General features: G+C 34.8%; 1 protein-coding gene across 4 annotated transcripts; it reads right to left on the minus strand.

Annotated features, from left to right (window-relative positions):
- Window positions 1–1,075: 1,075 nt before the first annotated feature.
- On the minus strand, window positions 1,076–16,713 carry LOC110030692 (chlorophyll(ide) b reductase NOL, chloroplastic). 4 transcript variants are annotated; one of them, XM_020733536.1, is made up of 14 exons: window positions 16,408–16,713; window positions 15,782–15,850; window positions 15,215–15,276; window positions 15,018–15,104; window positions 14,610–14,677; window positions 14,218–14,266; window positions 14,045–14,130; window positions 12,638–12,695; window positions 6,404–6,454; window positions 6,256–6,306; window positions 6,041–6,082; window positions 4,393–4,503; window positions 3,585–3,648; window positions 1,076–1,259 (listed from the first exon to the last, which is right to left on the minus strand). In XM_020733536.1, the coding sequence occupies exons 1-13, from the start codon at window positions 16,667–16,669 to the stop codon at window positions 3,601–3,603; spliced, it is 1,044 nt and encodes a 347-aa protein (XP_020589195.1). In that variant the 5' UTR covers window positions 16,670–16,713; the 3' UTR covers window positions 1,076–1,259; window positions 3,585–3,600. The 4 variants fall into 4 exon arrangements, 3 of the variants coding, with proteins under 3 accessions (XP_020589195.1, XP_020589194.1, XP_020589196.1); XM_020733535.1 differs by having other exon boundaries at window positions 1,076–1,453; XM_020733537.1 differs by lacking the exon at window positions 1,076–1,259 and having other exon boundaries at window positions 6,260–6,306.
- Window positions 16,714–21,264: the final 4,551 nt, after the last annotated feature.

Raw genomic sequence — 21,264 nt, forward strand, 5'->3', positions numbered from 1 at the left:
TACATTCTCATTAATCCAAATTATTTACGGTCAAATATATTAACAAAATATTAATATAAGTAATGTTAGAATATTTTTAATTAATATTAATTCAATTCTTTAATAATATTTGTGCCCTTTTAAAATATATACCTCTTATATTATTAAAGAACAAAAAATAAAGAGATAATGGATACCAAATTACTGCATACTATAAACATGATATAAAATCACTTGAGGATAAGCCATGTGTATGTATGAGGAAATTTAATAAATATGAAATAGTATTTGATGATATATTTTTCTTTCATTTGTGCAATTTTTATGTTTGTTTTTGTGATATATTTGTGACTAATGTAGTATACGTATAAAATGTAGCATAGCGAGGATATTTTCAGCTTAAGGCCTGGCGTCCTAATGCTCAGGACATAGCCCTGCGGCGCTTGATTGTTAGCACTTCCCCACTAGTGGAGTTGCACCTTAACACCCGAAGACAATGCTAGAAACGGACACTTCTACATCCTTATACCTAATTCGAAGATCAGACGCGATATCAATGCCTCCATGCCCAATATCAATGCGACAATGCTACTTAGCAATGCCCCCGATGCTCCCAACCGACGGATTATTTTTGACAAATTGACGATAATTTGGCCGAATTGTATATAAAAGGAGCTTTTGGTACAAGTATTGACTTATTATGGACCTTGGTTTTTCATTTAGATGGTGTAGAGAGTGACTGAAAGTGTGAAACAAGGGATCAAGCTAAGAGATTAAGGGTCTGTTTGGGACAGCTGCAACTTATTAATTAGTTGTTGATAAACTATTGAAAAATAATCGGTTGTTCAAAAAACTGCAATGACTATTACATTTTCTTTTTTGGAAAAGCCAGACCGAATTTAAAAAACTGTCACCGCACCTCGCTAGAAACGATGTGAAAATGATAATTTCAACTGTTTGAAAACACAATTTTTTGAAAAAAAACTATCAAAATGCAATTTACCCAAACGGCTCTGGGTGCATTTTCAAAATGCACCGCACCAAATAAGCTGCCCAAAACGGGGCCTAAATACTCGAGAACAAAGATTCATTCCCCAAATTTTCTAATTTCTTTTTCTTGCAATATTTGGTTTGTTATAATGAAATTCAATCATGCATAGTAATAACTTAATAACAACAAAATATTACCAATTAAGAGAACATTGCCGAGGAAGAAGAGGGAGAGCAGACTATAAATGCAGAATCAGTGTACTCTGTGGTCTCTCCCCGCTCAAACATTTCTGGAAGCACAGAACATTTCTTTTTTACATCTATACCACTGTACGTAAATCTTCCATAAATCTAATTTGATTTTGACAATTGTGAGGCAGACAAAGTGCAACTATCCAAGAAAAATGTACATAAATAACATCATCAAGAACACAATGCCAAAATTTAGTCATGTGACTCAGCACAATATGCGCCTTATCTTCTCCTGAAACAACAATTATAATATTTAAAGAATCTAAGTGGAATAAATAATTTAGGAAGATTTACATACATGCCACTCATACCCTATGTATTTACATATCAAACAGCCAACTTCAACTTTTACATGCATACCACCTTATCTATTCTTGAAAAGGTGTATTTCATTTTTTAACAAGTTAAAATGGCTTTACTTTTGACGTGATTTGAAAGTTTTGGTGTTATAAATAAAAATATTGAAGTTTAGGTGTTAGATATGTAAATACATGGGAATTGGGTGGTATGTATGTAAATGCCCCATAGTTTTAATATAAAATTCAAACATATAAGAAAAGAATATAACATACAGATCATTAGAACTAATATGACATGCTTAATATAAAAAGGATCTACAAATATGCATATAACAGTTCAATATGATTGCAAAAATTTTGAAGACATTAAACTTAAGAATACTTTAATTTAAATATTAGAGATTAAGCATCTCACTAATGGTTTTAGAAACCGGACTGAACTGCCGGTTCGACCGGTTCAACCATGCCGGTTCGACCGGTTCAACCCCATGAACCGGTTCGACCGGTTCAACCATGAACCGGTCATTCAACCGGTTATGTCTAAGTTCAGGGCCATCCATTTCCACATAGAAACCGGTTCGACCGGTTCAACCATGAACTGGTCATTCAACCGGTTATGTCTAACTTCAGGACCATTTCCACATAGAAATGGGATTGAACCGGTTAGAAACAAAGTTGAACCGAAGAACCGGTTCAATTTCTAAAGAACCAGCTAGTCCGATTTTCACAACCTTAATCTCAACACGATTATGATATTCTTCCTAAGTCAGATTTCTCATTTTTATCTCCACTAAAGTTTTGTTATTTTGTATACAGTCTAATAAAATATCAAATTCTTTAATTTTAGATTAATTCCTAACTTATAAAATAAGTCTATACAAGATATCTTCAAAATAACATTTTTACCTCAAAAGAAATTTATCCTTATCTAAGCCTCTACCCTTGACAGAAGAAATCATAAAAATTTTCAAAAAATTATATGAAATAAGGTCTAAATTCACAATATTCTCGCCAAAAATAGCTCCTAATAGTTTTAAGAGGGATTTACATACATATCATTAAATCTTTCTGTATTTACATATCTAACATCTAGATTTTGGCATTTACTCATCTAACATTTTAGTGCCACAATCACAGGATAAGATGGTGAATAAAAAGGTGCATTTCACATTAGAAAAGCAAGAAATTGTGATACTTTGGGTGTGATGTTAAGCATGTGGATAAATAAATATCAAAGTTTAGCTGGTAGATTTGTAATATATAGAAATATTGTTGAATGTATGTAAATGCCACCATTACCAGTCTTGTTATGGATGTATCCTGATGTGACCTATCAAATCTAAAAATGGCTACAATAGCAAAGCAAATAATACAAAATAATGGGCATAAAATTAACTTTCTTATGCAGTCAGTTTTTTTCTGAGATCTATTTAGTTCAATGTAATTTGGAAGACAATAGATTTGGCTTTATAGCATCTTAGTTGAAAAATGCAATAATAGTTAGGAAAAAAAAATCAATCACATTGGCATTTAATCTTAGGTGGATGAGTGGCTTTACACTTAGCGACAAAATGCGAAATGAATATATCTATGATTTGGTGTAGCTTAGCTTCAGTGATGGACAAAATTAGAGAGTCGTCTTAGATGGTTTGGTCACATTAAACATCGATCATCTGATGATCCGATTAGTTGAGTAGATGTTTTAAATTCGACTTATGTTGATAAAGGCAGAGGTGGACCTAGGAAAACTTGGGCTTGTTGTTTAAAAAATGATCTTAATTTGTTAGAACAAAATGAAAATATGACACTAAATAGGACGCAATGGAGAAAAATGATTCATGTAGCCGACCCCACGTAGTGGGATTAAGACTGTTGTTGTTGTTGTTGTATTGGCATTTAATCATAGCCTTGCTTATTAATGTTATAAATTACTTCAATAAGAGATATTATGCAAATCAATCACTTCTTATTTTAAAATAACATAATATCATATCAAAGAAAACTGGAAACAACACAATCCCATAATCTTTTTAAAATAGGTTCCATAAACATTTGAGTACTTACAATGCCATTTAGCTCTTCAATCTTCAATGAGATGTCTATTTCTTCTAGCACCAAACGCAAGTCTCTGGGAACAACATAAAAATAAAAAATAAAAATAAAAAAAAAGAGAGAGAGAAGCGCCTAAATTATGTATTTGGTATTTCAGGGTGGAAGACTAATGTTTACATAAAAAAATCACCCAATTCTTATATATTTACATAGTCTGACACATAAATTTTGCTTATATATTGAAACCACACAAACCTTTCATATTAGATAAAAATACCACTAATTTAACTTCAAAAAAGTGAAATATACCTTCTCATGCATTGCTAAGGTGGCATATATGTAAAATTTGAAGTTTAGGTGTTAGATATGTAAAAAAATAAGATTTGAGAAATATGGAAGTAAATCTTCCTTAAAACAAATGTGATGTATCTGTTTCTTCTATCACCAAAGGGAAGTCTCTGGGAACAAAAAAGAACAAAAAACGCCTAAATCATGTATATGGTAATGCAAGGTGGATAATAATGTTAAAAAAGGGACATTTACATACGTACCACTCAAACCCAAATCCCATGCTAAAAAAAGGACATTTTTACATTTATACCACCCTAATATTTCATATCACTTAAAATAATACCACTATTTTAACTTTTTAAAAGTGAAACATACTTTTTCATGCAAAGCTAAAATGGCATATTTGTAAAAATTGAGGTTTATGTGTTAGATATTTAAATACATAAGAACTGAGTGATATATGCATGTAAATCTTCCTTACAAACGGATGCATAGACCAAAAAGAGGAATGAGATTGATTCTTCTTAACTGAAAAAATTTGGGAGTAGGCTTTCAGGCCAGTAAGAAATCGAATGTAAGTTGGCTTCTTTGTTCCACTGGCGGGTACTGATCTAATACATCGCACAAGATATTCAGCAACCTGCAGTGGGTAGATACACCGACGCAGTTAATTTTAGGATCACATATCATTTCTCCTAGATGTATACGATAATAATATTTATAATAAATTTTATATTATCAAAGCTATGTTAATCCTCTAAAGAATGATAAATTTGTAAATAGTTTATTTTTATAATGAAACAATTTTACTCTTCTAAAATTTTGGTAGAAAAAAAATTAAATTTTGCACTAAGATATTTATCCAATATCTCCAAATTTTTAAATATTCAAGTATTTTTATATTTAATTATTTATTTGAAAATATGCATAATGACTATTGATTATAAATAGTTACAAAATTGATTATTAAAATAATTGTAAATTATTATATAAAATATTTAGCTTGAAAAAAGAAATGTAAACAGCCAACTAAAAAAACATTGTAGTCTCACAATACATATTATCTATAAAAAAACTGAAATTTACAAATATTTAAAAAACAAGCTTCAAATTTTCTTTTAAAAATTTTTTATAACTTCTTCTAAGTATTTCAACAAATGTGATGTCTCTGGTTCTTCTAGAATTCTCAAAGCTAAAATAATTAGAAATATAAACAGACTGGTAATGCAAATGGGATGCAAATGCATATAACAGAAAGAAAAACGGCTTGGATGGCTAATTTTCATATCCAATCTGGATTTCATCGAGACCGAATTATTTTTTTCAGTCGACGCGCTGAAATTCTTTTAAGAGATTCAAGAGTTCAACAACAAAAGTTTTATTTTATTTTATTTTTTTCAAATCACAGAGGCAGATGTTGACCAGATTTTAAAACATGGACCCTATATTCAAATAATTCATGAAATTAATTGAACTTATTCTTTTATATTTCAAAATGAAAGAGTAACACCATCTTCCTAAGCAGTGCATAGAGAACAAACTAATGTTATAATCAGTACTCACCCATAACCAAATTTATACTGCCTATTCATGAAATATAATTCATAATTTTGAGGTTGTTCAGTCAGAAGCAGTTTTGGACAGTGGACTATGGTTTAGCTTCACAATCTTATTTTTGTCATTCCTAAGCCTATCCATCACCATTCTGTATAATATAAAAAGTTCTTTGATATAGTAAATGATATTTACAAACATAGATTATACTAAAAAATAAGTAAAGTTATATTCATTGTATCGTTATTCCAATTTAAGGAATCTTCCTATAATATCAAGTGAAGCAAAAAGCATGTATAGTAAATTTAGGCAATTTGGCTACCAATATAGCCAAATACCAGGCTTACAATAAAAGCAAGAAGGACTGATTCAGCATAGAGCTGAAGATTTTATTACCTTGCAAATGGAGCTCAAAGTGTTTTAGATCAATTTGTTGCAAAAGCTAATAATGTCAGAACCCAAAATGACAAACTTACATGATATCTCGGAAAATTTTGAAATATCATTGGCCTTGGATGCAAAATTCGCACTTTATCAGGGGAAGTTGAAAAGAATCACAGTTGTAAAAATCAGAGGGAATGGAAATGAGAATATCTATTGTAGTTCAGTAATGAAATTCTTACCACTTCAGGTGGTTCGGCCAAAATATTGATAAAGAATTTGGCCTGCACTTTGAGAAAAAGATTAGGATGCTGACGAAGAATCATAAGAAGAAAATAAAAAAGGGCTTTTACATAAATAGTGCACAGTTCTTATGTGAGATATGTAAATATATAAGAATTATGTGTTATGTATGTAAATTTTCCAATGAAAAATAGTTACAGGGTAGGGTCTCTACTTGCTTTGTCGTGGCGCCAGACATGAGAAGATCTGTTGTGACCATACCAGGCTGGAACAATAAAACTCGCATTCATGTGGTCTAATATCTCTTAGCAGAGTATCAGTTGTATAGAAATCAACAAAATCAAGGAACAAAAACTGCATACCGATAGGTTATGTACCATGACGTTCTTTACATCTTGCATCTGCAGTTCAGCCTAAAATTGAAGTTAAAATTTTATAATCTTGGCTTGAAGCTAAGAGATATTAAACACATAACTTATCATTTCCATTCAATAAACAAGATAAAATAAAGGAAGCATTGAAGCTTCGACATGCAGTAATCAAAACCAAGTCTCAAGCTTCTAAAAATAAGAATTATAGAATCTATTAAAATGCAGGAACATTTTTTAGCATGGTAAAAAAAACTTGATTGCAGGGCTGTTAACAGTCATATCTCAAGTTGATCCATTCCCCACAAAATTGACTTGAAGTCATTGATACTGGAGGAGAAAACTCAAACCACGAAAGCAACTTATATTAATAGAAAAATAGGGTTATAACACACACAAACTGAAAATAACATCATCAAAACATAGGACGACACAACCAAATACCTCGAAAGTATATCCCAACAGGTCTTGAAAGGTGGGTAAGCAAGCTAGGAAAGTGGTACAGCAACCGGAAAGGGCTGGAAGCGATGGGAAAGGTCAGGGCAGCAAGGTAGCTGCTGTATAGGTGCCGGCGGGCTGCCAGGAAGGGGACTTAAAGGGGCTGGACAGCAGCTTGCTGCAGCAGAAAGAGGGTTGGCAGTGCAGTGGGGAGCTGTTTGAGGAGGCCGGCGGCTAGGGAAAGTGGAGAAGAAGAAGTAGAGAAGATAAAAGGTGGAGATACAATCACCACGTCGGAGTAGTATATAGTCAAAACACCACCACTTCCTCGAAACCAAGAGAAAAATGACTCAACATAGGATGTCTGAAAGCAAACACAATAAAAATTGAACCTAAATCAAGAAAGCAGTAATTTAACAACTCCCACAAGGAAAAAACAGAAAAGGAAATCTCCCATAAGGACATCACTGAAAAGGAAGGAGGGGAAAGGGATTTGCGGCAATGCCGCCCTTCCCAATATGCCGCTCAATCGAGCGGGAGGCATGACGGGGTGGGAGATGCAAAAGGAAAAGCAGCATTGGTTGTATGAAGTTGCTCGTTACTTAGGAAGCTTGCACCGGTCTCCATGCCAGCTGGTTCAGTCAGCTGGCCAGTTTCCCGACTCTGTGCGGAAAATTCCGCACCCGCATCCGAAGCGGGAAGGGGGAAAGCCCGCGTCGGTGTCCCGGGGTTAGGGGTGCTTCAACTTTATCGTACGAAGCTTATGGCTCCTCGTGGCTTGGTGTTAAGTCCCTTTGTAGATCGATCATGTCAACATTGTCATTCCACAACACAACCTAGTAGAATAGATATCCATCATCTTTTGGCACATCCTGAACTAGAACTGTAGGAGGAAGAGTAATCTCACAAATCGGGTATCGAGTCATTTCAGGGGTAACCTGCTTCTTCCACTCCTCGTAATCGGCTGCGTGAAGTTGAGGAATTGGTATGAGAGGAGAAATCAATTCTAGGATGAAATTTGTGGCATATTGCACCCCTTTATCTAGCACCTAATCAGGAGAGACCTCTTAGCCACCGATAGGACCTGGATCCCATTGAAGAATTTTCATCCCAATCAAATTCGTTGAGCCCACTACAAAGCTGGGGTTCATCTCTGCTGTCTGAATATCTGACGAGAGGTACCATGCGAAACAGGAAATAACCTCTGAATAACTCCACGTGATATCCTCGCCATGGTACAAAATGACTTCTCTTCGGACCTGTTGGACCTCCCCCATAAAGATAACTCATGAAGAGGTCTATTCATCTGAAAAGTTGTATTTCTCTTATTTTTGTGGTGGCCCTATATCTGATATCGGCTCCTTAAGCTCGTGATTCTTTGAATCACCGAGTTCAACCCTGTTGTTGCTCCTCTCAATGCCCGCGAAACGGTATTTTGAGGACCCAGAATTTCATACTATGCTTGAACGCTTATTACATCGAGGTCACTACCTTCCAGAACAGCTACTGTTGCCTCAGCTGGAATCTCTATCTTGGAGTCCTTTGGAATTGGTGGTGTCTCTTCCTCGCAAGCTGCAAGTGGAGAAGTCTTCAACTTCTATCATATCAACGGTGTCATTGCCCCATTTTTCAACAACACCTTGCTTATTAAAACAGATTTCTCCTTTGGTATTGCATTCTGATTTCACATGCCCAAATCCATGGCACTTACAATACTTTATAGTTGTGACAGTTTTAGGGATGCGGCTTGGTCTCCCCCGTTCTCTACTCTGAATCAATTTGTTCTCTGACGGGGTCGACTTGGGCATTCCTTTGAGTGCACTCTGGCAATAAGATCTGAAGGCTAACCTATTCCTATAAGATGTGGGGGTTTCACTCGATGGTGTGGTCCCTCCACTGTTGACGATGGGATCTGCACCATTTGGCTATAGTAAGTGGTAGAGACTGGTATTGGATCTCCCGCTTCATCATCAATGTCCACAAGCCTTCGCTGAAGTTGACAGATCTCTCGCTGTATCTCCTCTTGGGTAGGCTCGAGCATGTATCTCATTATGGGCATGGCTATCGGTTAGAAATAAACAAGAAAATCTTTGGTGGGGTTGGCCTGTGAAGAGGCGGATGCTAGGAAACCCTAAGATAAGATTAGGGTGGAGCTAGCTTGAATACTAAATGATACCGAAGGAGAAAACTCAAACTGCATAAGCAACTTTTATTAATAGAAAAATAGGTTTACAACACACATAAATTGAAAATAACATCACCAAAACGCAGGACGACACAATCAAACGCTTTGAAAGTGTACCTCAAGGGCGGTGGAGGTTGGTTGAAAGGTGGGGTGGCAAGCTGGGAAGGTGAGACAGTAGCTGTAAAAAGCTGGCAGCGATGGGAAAGGCTGGCACAGCAAGGTAGCTGTTGTAAAGGTGCCGGCGGGATGTCGGGAATGGCTCTGAAAGGGGTTGAACAACAGCTTGCTGCAGCAGAAAAGGGGTCGGCAATGCAGGGGGAAGCCGTTGGGAGAGGCCGGCGGCTAGAGGAAGTGGAGGAGAATAAGTAGAGAAGATAAAAGATAGAGATACAATCACCATCTCGGAGTAGGATATAGCCGGAGCACCACCATCTCCACGGATATAGCCCACAAAGGGGAAAAGGACTCCACACAGGATGTCTGAAAGCAAAGACAACAAAAAAACCAAACATTAAATCCAGAAAACAGTAATTTAAAGACACTCACAGTGGAAAAACATAAAAGGAAAGCTCTCATAAGAAAATCACTAAAATGGAAGGAGGGGAAATGGATTGGCAGCAATGCCACCCTTCCCAATATGCCGCTTAATCGAGCGGGAGGCATGACAGGGCGTGAGATGCAAAAGGAAAGGCCACTCGAGTCGTATAAAGTCGCTCGATACTTTGGAAGTTTGGACCAGGTCTCCTGGACCGATTCCCCATGTCAGCTAGTTCAGTCGGCTGCAACCATAGCAGAAAGGGGGGAAACCCCACGTCGGTCATTTGATTTAAAATCTCAAACCAAGCCAAATCTAGTAATAGGTTGGTTTGACATGAGTTTGAAAAGTGACAAAAATCAATCATTTTCGATCTCATTAGGCAAAATTTTCACTTAACACATACAAATATATATATATATACACACACACACACACATATACATATACATATGTGTGTATGTGTGTATGCGTGTGGAGCATTTACCTACATACCACAAAATTCTTATGTATTTACATATCTAACACTTAAACATTCACATTTACATGCATACAACTCAAATCTTTAACATTGCATCAAAAATACCACCATCACTACACATTTTCATCTATAGGTTTATGAAACCAAGGTGTTATAAGTGTAAATATCAACTTTGGGTGTTAGATATGTAAATACAAAAGAATTATGTGGTATAAATTTAAATTACGCTATACATATATGCATGCACATACACATACATAAAACAATATTTTTTAATTCAATTTGGAGATAGCATTGGTGGATGGAGAAGATTCAACAAACAATACCAGAGAAGGGGGGCGGGAGAAGACTCAACAAGAACAACCAAGAAAGCAATCAGAGACAGGGAAAAAAAACAACTAGAAGAAAGACGAGATGCACTAGTTAAATAAAAGATACAAGATATGAGAGCTTTATACTCTCACAATTGATCAAGATACAGAAATCCCCACCTGAAGGATTGACGAAGGAAGGAGGCCTGAATGTTACCACCAATAGCGGAGGGATACAATTGCCACCACCCAACGCCATGAATACAAACTCATCCTCATCGGAAAACCACAAAGGGAGCACAGCCCTCAAAAATCTCAAATGAATAAAAGTCTCCTAATTTAATAAACGACTACATATTTATAACCAACAAAGGCCCTAAACTTAATAAAACTGTGTGTTGAACGGCTCTCTCCCACTTAGACCGAATCGGTCAAGGGTCCCCTCCCTCCCTTCCCCGCATCAATCTACCAGGGTTGGTGGACCTTCGGCCTCATATGTCGAAGCTTTTGACTTCTCATGATATGGCGTCAGATCGGCCACGTTGAAGGTGACGAAGATGGTTTAATCTCCCGACATTGGAGGACCTTAAACTTCCTGCATTTGTCTCCTTGGTGGCATGGCTAGGATTTATGTTTGGGAGGTGAAAGAGGGTGTATGTGATTGATTTAGGGTGCAGAAAATCTATTCAGAATTGCTGATTTTCAAATCAACCAAGAGAAATTAAGGTTAGGTCAAGACTTGACTATGGTTTTGTGGGTTTAGGTTTGGTGGGTGAAATAGGGTATATGGGACTTATTTAGTATGCAGAAAACTTATTTAGGTTACTAATTTTGAAAATCAGCAGGGAAAAATTAGGGTTAAGTCAAGATTTGTCTATGCTTTGGTAGGTTTAGGTTTGGGAGGATTTTGGTAACCCTAGGATGGAACTAGAATTAGGCTAACTCTGATATCAAATTATACCAGAGAAATGGGGGATGGAGAAGATTCAACAAAAACAAAAAATAAAACAATCTAAAATAGAAAAAATTAACCAAACCAAAGACGAGATGTGTTTATCAAATAAAAGATACAGGATATAAGAATCTTCTACTCTCACAACCGATCGGGAAGGAGAAATCACCACTCAAAGAATTAATAAAAGAAATGAGACCTGGTATGCCACCACCAACAACAGAGCGATACATTTCTCACCACCCAACTCCATGGATATAGACTCGTCACCATTTGAGAACCACAAAGGTAGCATAGGCCCTCACAAAACTCAAACGAACAAAACCCTAATAAAATAAACGACTACATATTTATAATCAACAAAAGACTAATAAAAACAAATAGACAAAAAAGCCCACACTACTATTAGGAGTGGGCGTCAACTCTAACCCTAGAAAGAGGGTCGACCGGCCCTCCACTATTTGTACCAAACCAATCTGGAGTCCCCTCCTCACCCCATGTCAAATACAATCTTGAATAAAATTAAATACGGACTAGACTTGGTTTGTTAAACAGCTGGTTGACTTTGATCCTAGTAAAAAATTAATCGAATTTACGAGCAATCTTTGAACTTCGAGCAAACTTCACAACCTTAGATAACAATATATCACCATATCCAACGAAAAAGAAAAACATTCAATTATCATCTTCAAACATATAAGCCTTAAATTTATTCAACCTGCTTCCCTCCCCTATTTTAAGAAACTACAAATTTATTATAGAAAATTACAATCATGGATATTTAAAATGTTTTTATGCACTGTGAAGAGATAAATTGATTATGTAAATGTCTTCCAAAAGAAGTTCTTATTCGGAACTAAAGTATCCTTGTTTGTTCGTCATTAAACAAGGCATGCTTCCAGTGATTGAATTAAGGCTTTGTTTGACTAAGCTTTTGCTTGAATTAAGAAAAAACAGCTTTTAAAGTCAGGTAGAAATAACCGTCTAAAATGAAGAAAATGAAGTCTAGTCAGAAACACTTTTAGATGAGCATTAGAGCAAAACAAATTAAAAATAATTTATAATGTTTTTAAAAAAACACAGCTTTAAAAAGCTGTTCCAAACGAAGGCTAAGTATGCCCTTAAGATATAAAGTTCACTCTTTACAGATCAAACATGCAAATAAACTCAATGCATATTTTTTGAAAGTATATCGGCATTCGTTGTGATCTTTACATAGATTAATATCCCTGAACTCCGGACTCTATTGGGTTTGAGTATTTATTTTTTTCCGATGTCACTATGAGCTGAAGCACCAATAAACGAATTGCAATAAAATGTGCCTACTTGTAAGGATTTGGTCAGATGCACCACACTACGTTTGGTTGCTCCATATGCAGCAAACCTGGCAGAAGGAAATAATTCAATCAAAATTAAAAAGGTTAATAACTCTCTTGTGTGTGCGTGTTATTGTTGAAAATTTAATCATAGTTCTTCAGGAGTCTTCAATGATACAAGGGCTTGAGGTTATGGTTAAGCGAGACGGTACAATAAAGCATTGCCAAAAGATCTGGCAAGGGACATTAAACAAAAGTCAAATTTACACCCATACCACACAATTCTTATGTATTTACGTATCTAACACCCAAAGTTTGATATTTACACTTATAATACCATTGTGTCATAAATATATGTATGAAAAAATGTATTTCACTTTTAAAAAGATAGAGATGGTGGTATTTTTATGTGATGATAAGGATTTGAGTGGTAGGCATGTAAATATGAATATTTAAGTGTTAAATACGTAAAAACATAAGAATTGTGTGTTATGTATGTAAATGCCCTAACCAAAATTACAAGAGCAATACAAATCCGGTGAAGAAATATTATTTTATAACGAATAAAGATGTGTCTAGAGAAGAAAGAGAAACAGACTAAAATAAAACCTGTGGCGCTCCTCTTAGTGTCAGCAAAAGAAATTTAATTACATTAAAAGACGACGACGAATTCAGAATTCTATGAAGGTGTGTCGATTGGAAGCGAAAGAAAGCATGCATGGCGAGAAAAATGTTTGCAGGAACATAAAGCCATGCTAATAAATACCAAAAAGAAGGTTAAACTAATATAGATATGCTTATAAGTTATCAGAATAAAATGGGGAAAATATCAGCTGAAAATAAACAGAAATGGCATTCCACAAAGAAAGGGAAAATCTACTATTCTTATGTATTTATGTATCTAACACCTAAAGTTTGATATTGACATTTGTGACATGGCTGTAATTGCTTCAAAATACAAAACACTTTAGGTGTAATTGACATCCATGTATAAACATACATAACACACACTTCTTATGTATTTATGTATCTAACACCTAAAGTTTGAAATTGCCATTTGTAACACTTATATGCTATAAACCTATCCATAGAAAGGTGCAGTTCACTTTCAAAAAGTTAGAAAGACTGGTATTTTGTATGTGATGCTAAAGATTTGAGTGTTATATATATAAATATAAGAGTCTAGGTGCTATAGATGTAAATATATAAGAATTGTGTTATATGTATGTAAAAGCACTTATACTTTGGTGAACTTTTACCAGGTGCTCGTACAATAAGTTATTAATCAGGTAACCTGATAGTTGCAACCAAACGCATGATCGCATTAGCAGCCAATCACAGGCACTCAACACCGTATGCTCAAGGTTAGGCTAATGATCTGTACCATTGTGACTACCTAAATGAAAGAAACACATACCTTGGGGTTGGTCTTCCATCCGACCCGGCTCCATCAATGTTAAATATGTGACCACCACGACGCTGGCTAAGCATTATTTTTATTGCCTGGAAAAATCAGGAAGCTAAGAAGCACATAACAGATATTACAGATAAAAATTTGAACTTTTCAAGATGTTATTACTTCACATTTACCTCACGACAGCAAATCATCAAACCAAGTGTGTTTGTCGTGACGACTTCCCTTAAAAAGACAAAATTGCATACACTAGATTAAGTAAGGGGCATTTACAAGCATACCACCCAATTCCTATGCATTTAGATATGTAAAACCTAAACTTTATTTTCTATATTTATTCCACCCAAAATTTTCATATCCCGTCAAAAATACCACTATTTTAACGTTTAATAAGTGAAATATAACTTTTCATACATAGGTGAGGTGGCATGTATGTAAAAATTGAAGTTTGGATGTTAGATATGTAAGTACTTAAGAATTCAATGGTATGGATGTAAATCTCCCATTAAATAACAGCATCATGCAGCCAACAAAGAAAGATGGCATTTTTCTGAAAATGTAAGCTTACATAAGATCTTCGTCAGAAGTTTCAGCCAGCGGCTTATAACTGTATGCATTTGATCCAGCGTTATTTATCTATAGTGTTTCAAATAAGATAGATAAATTCATGAACATAAAAAATATTTAGCAAAATTTACGTACCTGCCACACAAGTTTTATCTATTTACATATCTCAAACCTAAATTTTCATATTTGCATACATAGCACTTTGGCGCTTTAAACCTATGCATGGAAAGGTGTACTTCTAAAAAGTGGTAACAATGCCATAATTTTTATGATATTAAAGGTTTAAGTATTATGAGTGTAAATATGAAAGATTAGGTGTGAGATATGTAAATACATTAGGCTTGTGTACTATGTATTTGAATGCCCCAAATATTTAAAAGGAAAGATAGGAAAAAATCAGTTTATCAACCCATATATCAACATATTTCATCTTTTCACACGCAAAGGCTACTAGCTCTTTGACATCTTTTCCCACTCTAACATCACAAACCGTTCCCTGAATCAAATAACACAACTATGATTTGTTAGCACATATACAACTATCCCAAGCAATTCAACAATATACACAGAATATAAATTAAGTAAAAATAGATTTACAGAAGATACCCACACATGCTGCTCCCCATATTCTGCTTTCAAGTTCTGAACTGCTGACTCTACACGCTCGGCTACATAAAATGGAAAACTGAGAGTTTTACTGCTTACCATAATTACAAGAAAGACTTACACGAAGAACAGAATCAAAACTACCTAAAAGACAGGGCACAATTAAATCCCTTCTTAAGAGATGCATGGAGAAACTGTATGAAGACTCTCCCCTGGATGATCTATGCTACATGCTAAAAAATAGAAAAATTTATATACATTCCATACAATTCTTATGTAATTACATATCTAACACCTAAAGTTTGATATTTACGCTTATATCGATCTGGTGTCATAAACCATGCATGAAAATGTGTATTTCACTTTTAAAAAGGTAATGATATTGGTTGATATGATGTTAAAGATTTGAGTGGTATACATGTAAATATGAATGTTTAGGTGTTAGACATGAATGTTTAGGTGTTAGACTGTAAATACATAACAATTGTGTGGTATGTATGTAAATGCCCCTAAAAAATAACCTTACTAGACATACATGAACATAGGAGGGAAATGCCAAGTTCATACCTGATCTTGAACATATCAAGACATTGTCACCAGCTCTCAAAAACTCTTTCGCTAAAGCATATCCAATACCTTTATACAACAAGAATGAAAACAAATAAATTACTTACTTTCTGAAATAAAATAAAAAATACGACTTGTGACAGACTGGACCAAGAAGGTTTTGATTGTGAATGGATTATGAGGAACTTGGAAGGAGTTTATATGCTGATATTAGGGTTTACATTATTAAAGGATGCAATTCAATCTTGGTTTTGTGTCCTGTGAAAAGTGCTAGCATGGATCTCTTCTTGGGTTTTTAAACTCGGGCTATTGTTTGAATACTGCCCGTGCTTTATCTTCCCATTTCAAGTTTATCATTCTATGAATCACATAACATCCCAAAATTTTGAAATAAAAGATGAGGTTTGATTTCTAGACTCAGTACATTATTTTAATTGCATGCTCTAACTAGTACAGCTTCTCTGGATTCCAGGAGTTTATATCATGAAAAATCGTTTCCTCCCTTTTGTTAATCGTTCGTACAACAATCATTAGTAGGTTATCGATGCATCACATACAAGAATTCAGTATACAGCGATGAATTAAAAAAAAAAAAAAACCTAAAATTAAATGCAAGAGGTACCTGCCTTTAGTTGAGCCGGTGATGAGCACATTATAGGGAGGAACAATTGGTTCTATACTCTCTGGTGGAATATCTGCCCTAATTGCTCTCAGTTTCCATCTCTTCCGACAGGAATTCCGGCTCACATCGGAGAGGACTATTGTCCGGCTCCCCAAGTCCCCGCCGGCAAGTAATGGAAACGGTGAGGCACGAGCGTATTGGGTTCCAGTGAGGCTTCGAGCTCGCGAAAGCGGGATACTGAGTAAGGGAACCGAAGCGGCTGCCATGGCGAATGGATTTTGCAGATAAGTGGAGGGATAGAGCGTGTGGAAGAAGGAAAAGGCAATATACTATGGGGGCATTTACATGCATATCTACCAAAAATTATGTATTTACATATGAACCAATTAAATTTTATTTTTTATACTTAACCACCCAAACTTTTTTCATATCACATCTAAAATATAATTATTTTAACTTTTAAAAAGGTTATAGGAATGCCCTAACTAGTTACGTTATCCGACGTAGGATTAACCGTTAGTTTTGCATTTAGATTTGAGCTATGATATTTCTTAAGAGGGTGTAACGTTTGGGGGCAGCTTATAAGTGAGGGCGGCGTTCTCAAAATGCCTCTCACGAGCTTATTCGAAACTGCATTTGAGTATTTACATTAAACGCAGACCCCGCGGCCGGCCCTTGGGCTGCGTTTCAGGATAAGCAGTTTATCCTGAAACGCACAAGCTGCCCCAAACAGACCCTAAGAAATAGTATGATTTTAAGGGTTGTATTGTAACAAATTTTAGAACGATTTAATTTAAACATTGAGAGAACAAAAAATAATAATTTTAAAAGTCAAGATTTAAGGGTTGTTTGATTTGTTGAAAAATGAAAGAGGTGTGAATGTTAAAAAGTCTTGAATTTAAAATAATTTTAAAATTATTTGATTCTTAATAAAATAAATACAAAAGTTTAAATTTTATTATTTAATTTGAAAATATTGAATCCAATGTAAAATACATCGGGCAAACACAGAATGGGGGGCTCTTGTTTGCTACGGGAGTGGCAACTTGTCAGCTTAGTAGTCAGCAAATAAGATACAAAGGAGATACACTAATCAAGTGAAAAACACAAAATACAAGAGACCCGAAATGTTACCACCAACAACAAAGGGATGCAATTGCCGCCATCCTGCACCATAGAAACAGACACATTCCCATCATAGGAACTTATAAGATCAAAGCTTTTACAACTTTCTACGTAATTTCAAAAGCTTCCTAATACAACACAAGACTACCTATTTATAATAAAACTCAAACCATAAATCTAATACGAGGAATGAATGAAACTACTCTTACAAATATATTGACCCACATCATGACTCAACCACATTTATTTTGGATCAAGATTAAGACACTTCATGCCACTTATTTTATTAAAAATATAGTCTAGATGTGACATCTTTTAATGCATAGGCAAGATGATATATATAGAAAGTTTGAAATTTAGAAGATAGATATGTAAATACATAGGAATTGAGTTGCATGAATGTAATTCTTCCCAAAAATATTACCCTTTATTCTTGAAGCCAATGTAAGAAATTCTATTTTAATTTCTTATTTAAAAGTGAGAGTTTGTCCTGATTAATAATTCTATATATTTTTAAAGAACAGCTAGTTCCTGGTAATATTAGTTTTTTTTTTTTTTTTTCATTTGTAAATAGAAAAATTTACAAAAATACCAGACAAATTCTTATGTAGTTACATTTATAATACTTTGTTGTCATATACCTATGCATGAGGGCAGAGAGAGTAAATATTATCGTCTTATATGTGTGTTGAACATGAAATTGTCTTTGAATCCCGATCAAGGAATAGAGTGTAAGACGGGAAATAGGGAGAGAGAGTGAGAGGAGTGCACAGTGACTTGCCTTTCTGAGGCAAATTGAGGCATTCCCGGACTCTTGTGACCCTTTTTTATATAATTGAATATTTATAAATACATGAGAGCAGAGAGAGGAACAAAAGTCCCCCCTACATGAAGCGATCCCCTACCTATAAGGTATGCAGTACAATATGAAGATATTGCATTTTTATACCTCCTTTAATGAGAGTTATACATGTTATTAATATATGTTACATATGTGAGCCCATGGCTGTCAGGAGTATTGGGTCATCCAAGCTGTAGACCGTCCAGGCTGCGGGTTGTCCAGACAGTTGATCTTCTAAGCTGGGTCAATCTTCCCTTTGTGTCCATCGTTCCTCTAGGTTGGTCATCCAGTATGGGTTATATTGGTTAGGTGGTCCCTTTAAGTCGGTATTTCAGGCTGAGTTAGCCGTCCAGACTGCAGGATTTAATCTTACATATTTTTTATGTATAATAAGTAAATACATATTAATTATGTGGAATGTGTAAATATCATTCTCTCTTTTAATTAAATCCTTTTCTTTTCTATATTTGGTTTTCCTGCGAATAAAACGTAAGAAAAAATTTATATTTTTACAAAAAAAATTATTCTGATTTAAACATTTTGTATTCTTTAACTTATGTATCCAACAAAATAAATGACAATAATTTACAGGCAATGGAAATCGACATTTTTGTCAATTCTTCCAGCATTTTAGGGACAATTATGAAGAATTTTTTATTTTTTAAGAAATATATATTACTTATTTTTTTGTTATTTATAGAAATATCAATTGAAGTGCGATAAATATTAGAAAGTCACAATCTAAATTATTAATAGGATTTGAATTTCAAATATAATACTATTTTATATTAACTTATAAGTATGAACAAACAACTAAACAATGATCAATAAATAGAGCGTAAGACAGGAGAGAGAGAGAGAGAGGAGGAGGAGGAGTGCATAGAGACTTGCAGGCAAATTAGGGTATTTCTGGACTCTTGTAGTCTTTTTTTATATAATTGAATCTCTATGAATACATGAAATGATCCCCTACTTATAAGGGATGCAATACAATATAAAGATATTACATTTCTATCCCTGCTTTAATAAGGGTTGTAAATGTTATTTTTAGTATTTTACATATGTGGGCTTATGACAGTCGGTCGTATTAGCTCGTCCAAGCTGTAGAGCCTTCAGACTGTGGGTCATTCAGACAATTGGGTCATCCAAGTTGAATCATTCTTCCCTTTGGGTCGGTAGTTCCTGTAGATTGGTGGTCCAATATGGGTTATCTTGGTTGGGTCTGTAATACAGGTTAGCACTCGACCAGGATGGGTCAATCATTTAAGTTGGGTTGGTTGCTCATTTAGGTTAGTTATTTAAGTTGGGTTGGTCGTCGATACTGTGGGTCATCCAGGCAGCAGGATTTAATCTGATATACTTTTGATGTACAATATATAAATACATATTAATTATATGGCATGTGTAATTAATATTCTCTCATTTAAATAAATACATATTAATTTAGTTTTCCCTAAGAAAAAAATTATATTTTTATAAAAAAATAATTCTGATTTAAACATTTTACATTCTTTAAATTATGTATCAAACCAAATACATGTTTACAGGCCAAGGAAATCGACATTTATGTCTCTTGCTCCAACATTATAGGGACAATTATGAACAATTTGATAGTTATTGATGGGAGCCGGATTTTGACTAAAAATATTTTTTTTATTTTTTAAAAAATATATATTACTTATTTTTTTTAATTTTTTTATAGAAATATCAAGTAAAACACAATAAATATTGCATACTCATTATAAATAGAATCGTACCCTCCATAAAAATAGACGAAGAACTGAGCATGGAGGAGGATCAGGGGGAAGAAAAACTGAAGCGTGGTATTGTACATCGAAGATCTAGCAATCCTGCTTATTTATTTGTTTTAATATATATTGTGAGCCAAATTTATTTATGAATTTTGATATTATTTATTTCAATTTCTATTGATTTTGAATTTATTGTACTTGATTTTAATTTTAATTTCTTTATAATTAGCTAAATTATAATTCAAAAAAAAAAAACCTTTTAAAAGATACAATATACCTTTTTATGCAAAACTTTATGACATAGACGTAAATACGTAAGAATTATGTGGTATGCCTCTAAATTTCCCATTAAAACATTAGTTTAAAAAAGCAGGATATAAATGTAATTATTTATTGTAAATTAATGAATATAAATAATTGATACGTCACCAACAAATTTTCATCAGCCAGTATGAATCTTTGTGCAATTTTTAAACAAGAAACATTCAAATTTCAATTAAGAGTCATCCAGAGCTCCGATTTCAGCAAACTTATAGTCAAACTGATCGGCTTGATGAGACGGGCCTAATGATATATAAGTCAGTCCAATCCGAGTCTCAAGCCCAGATCAAATCATTAAACCACACTTGAAGGATTTCCGGAGGCATTTGAAAGGTCAAATGGATGTCGAATCTAGCGAGTACATAATCGAATCGAGCATCTCGACAAGACGAATCTAATTCCACTAAGATTGGTCAATTCCAACATCGTTAAGGCACTCAAATGTCCATCAAATGTCATTTGATCAAGGGAAGCTCTCCGGACCGTTCGATCAAAATAGTTCATTTCCTGCATTAATTGCACTCAAAACATTATAAATACAGTCTCACCCTTCACATGAAAGGAGGAGGCTTAAGAGAGAACTTGGGCTTTGAGAAGGAGCTCAAGTCCAAAATCATCCCTGCCATTGTCAATCACCGTCGACCATCACCGCCGACCTTTGTCAACCACCGCCGGCCACCGTTAATCACCGTCGATCACCGCTAACCTCTGCTGGCCGCACCCCGCTGACCGTCATCGACTGTCGTCAGCCACCGCTGACCTCAATCGACCACCACTGACCGTCATCGATTACCACTGATCACCGTCGATAATCCCCGACCCC

The sequence above is a fragment of the Phalaenopsis equestris genome, unplaced genomic scaffold (assembly GCF_001263595.1).
Source record: "Phalaenopsis equestris unplaced genomic scaffold, ASM126359v1 Scaffold000754, whole genome shotgun sequence".
Taxonomy (NCBI): domain Eukaryota; kingdom Viridiplantae; phylum Streptophyta; class Magnoliopsida; order Asparagales; family Orchidaceae; genus Phalaenopsis; species Phalaenopsis equestris.

Coding starts and splice junctions, on each gene's coding strand:
- LOC110030692 (XM_020733536.1), bottom strand. CDS start 16,669: ATGGCAGCCGCTTCGGTTCCCTTACTCAGTATCCCGCTTTCGCGAGCT. Junction 14,678..15,017: donor TGAAATATGTTGATATATGG/GTTGATAAACTG, acceptor GAAACACTATAG/ATAAATAACGCTGGATCAAA. Junction 6,307..6,403: donor TCATGGTACATAACCTATCG/GTATGCAGTTTT, acceptor TTATTGTTCCAG/CCTGGTATGGTCACAACAGA.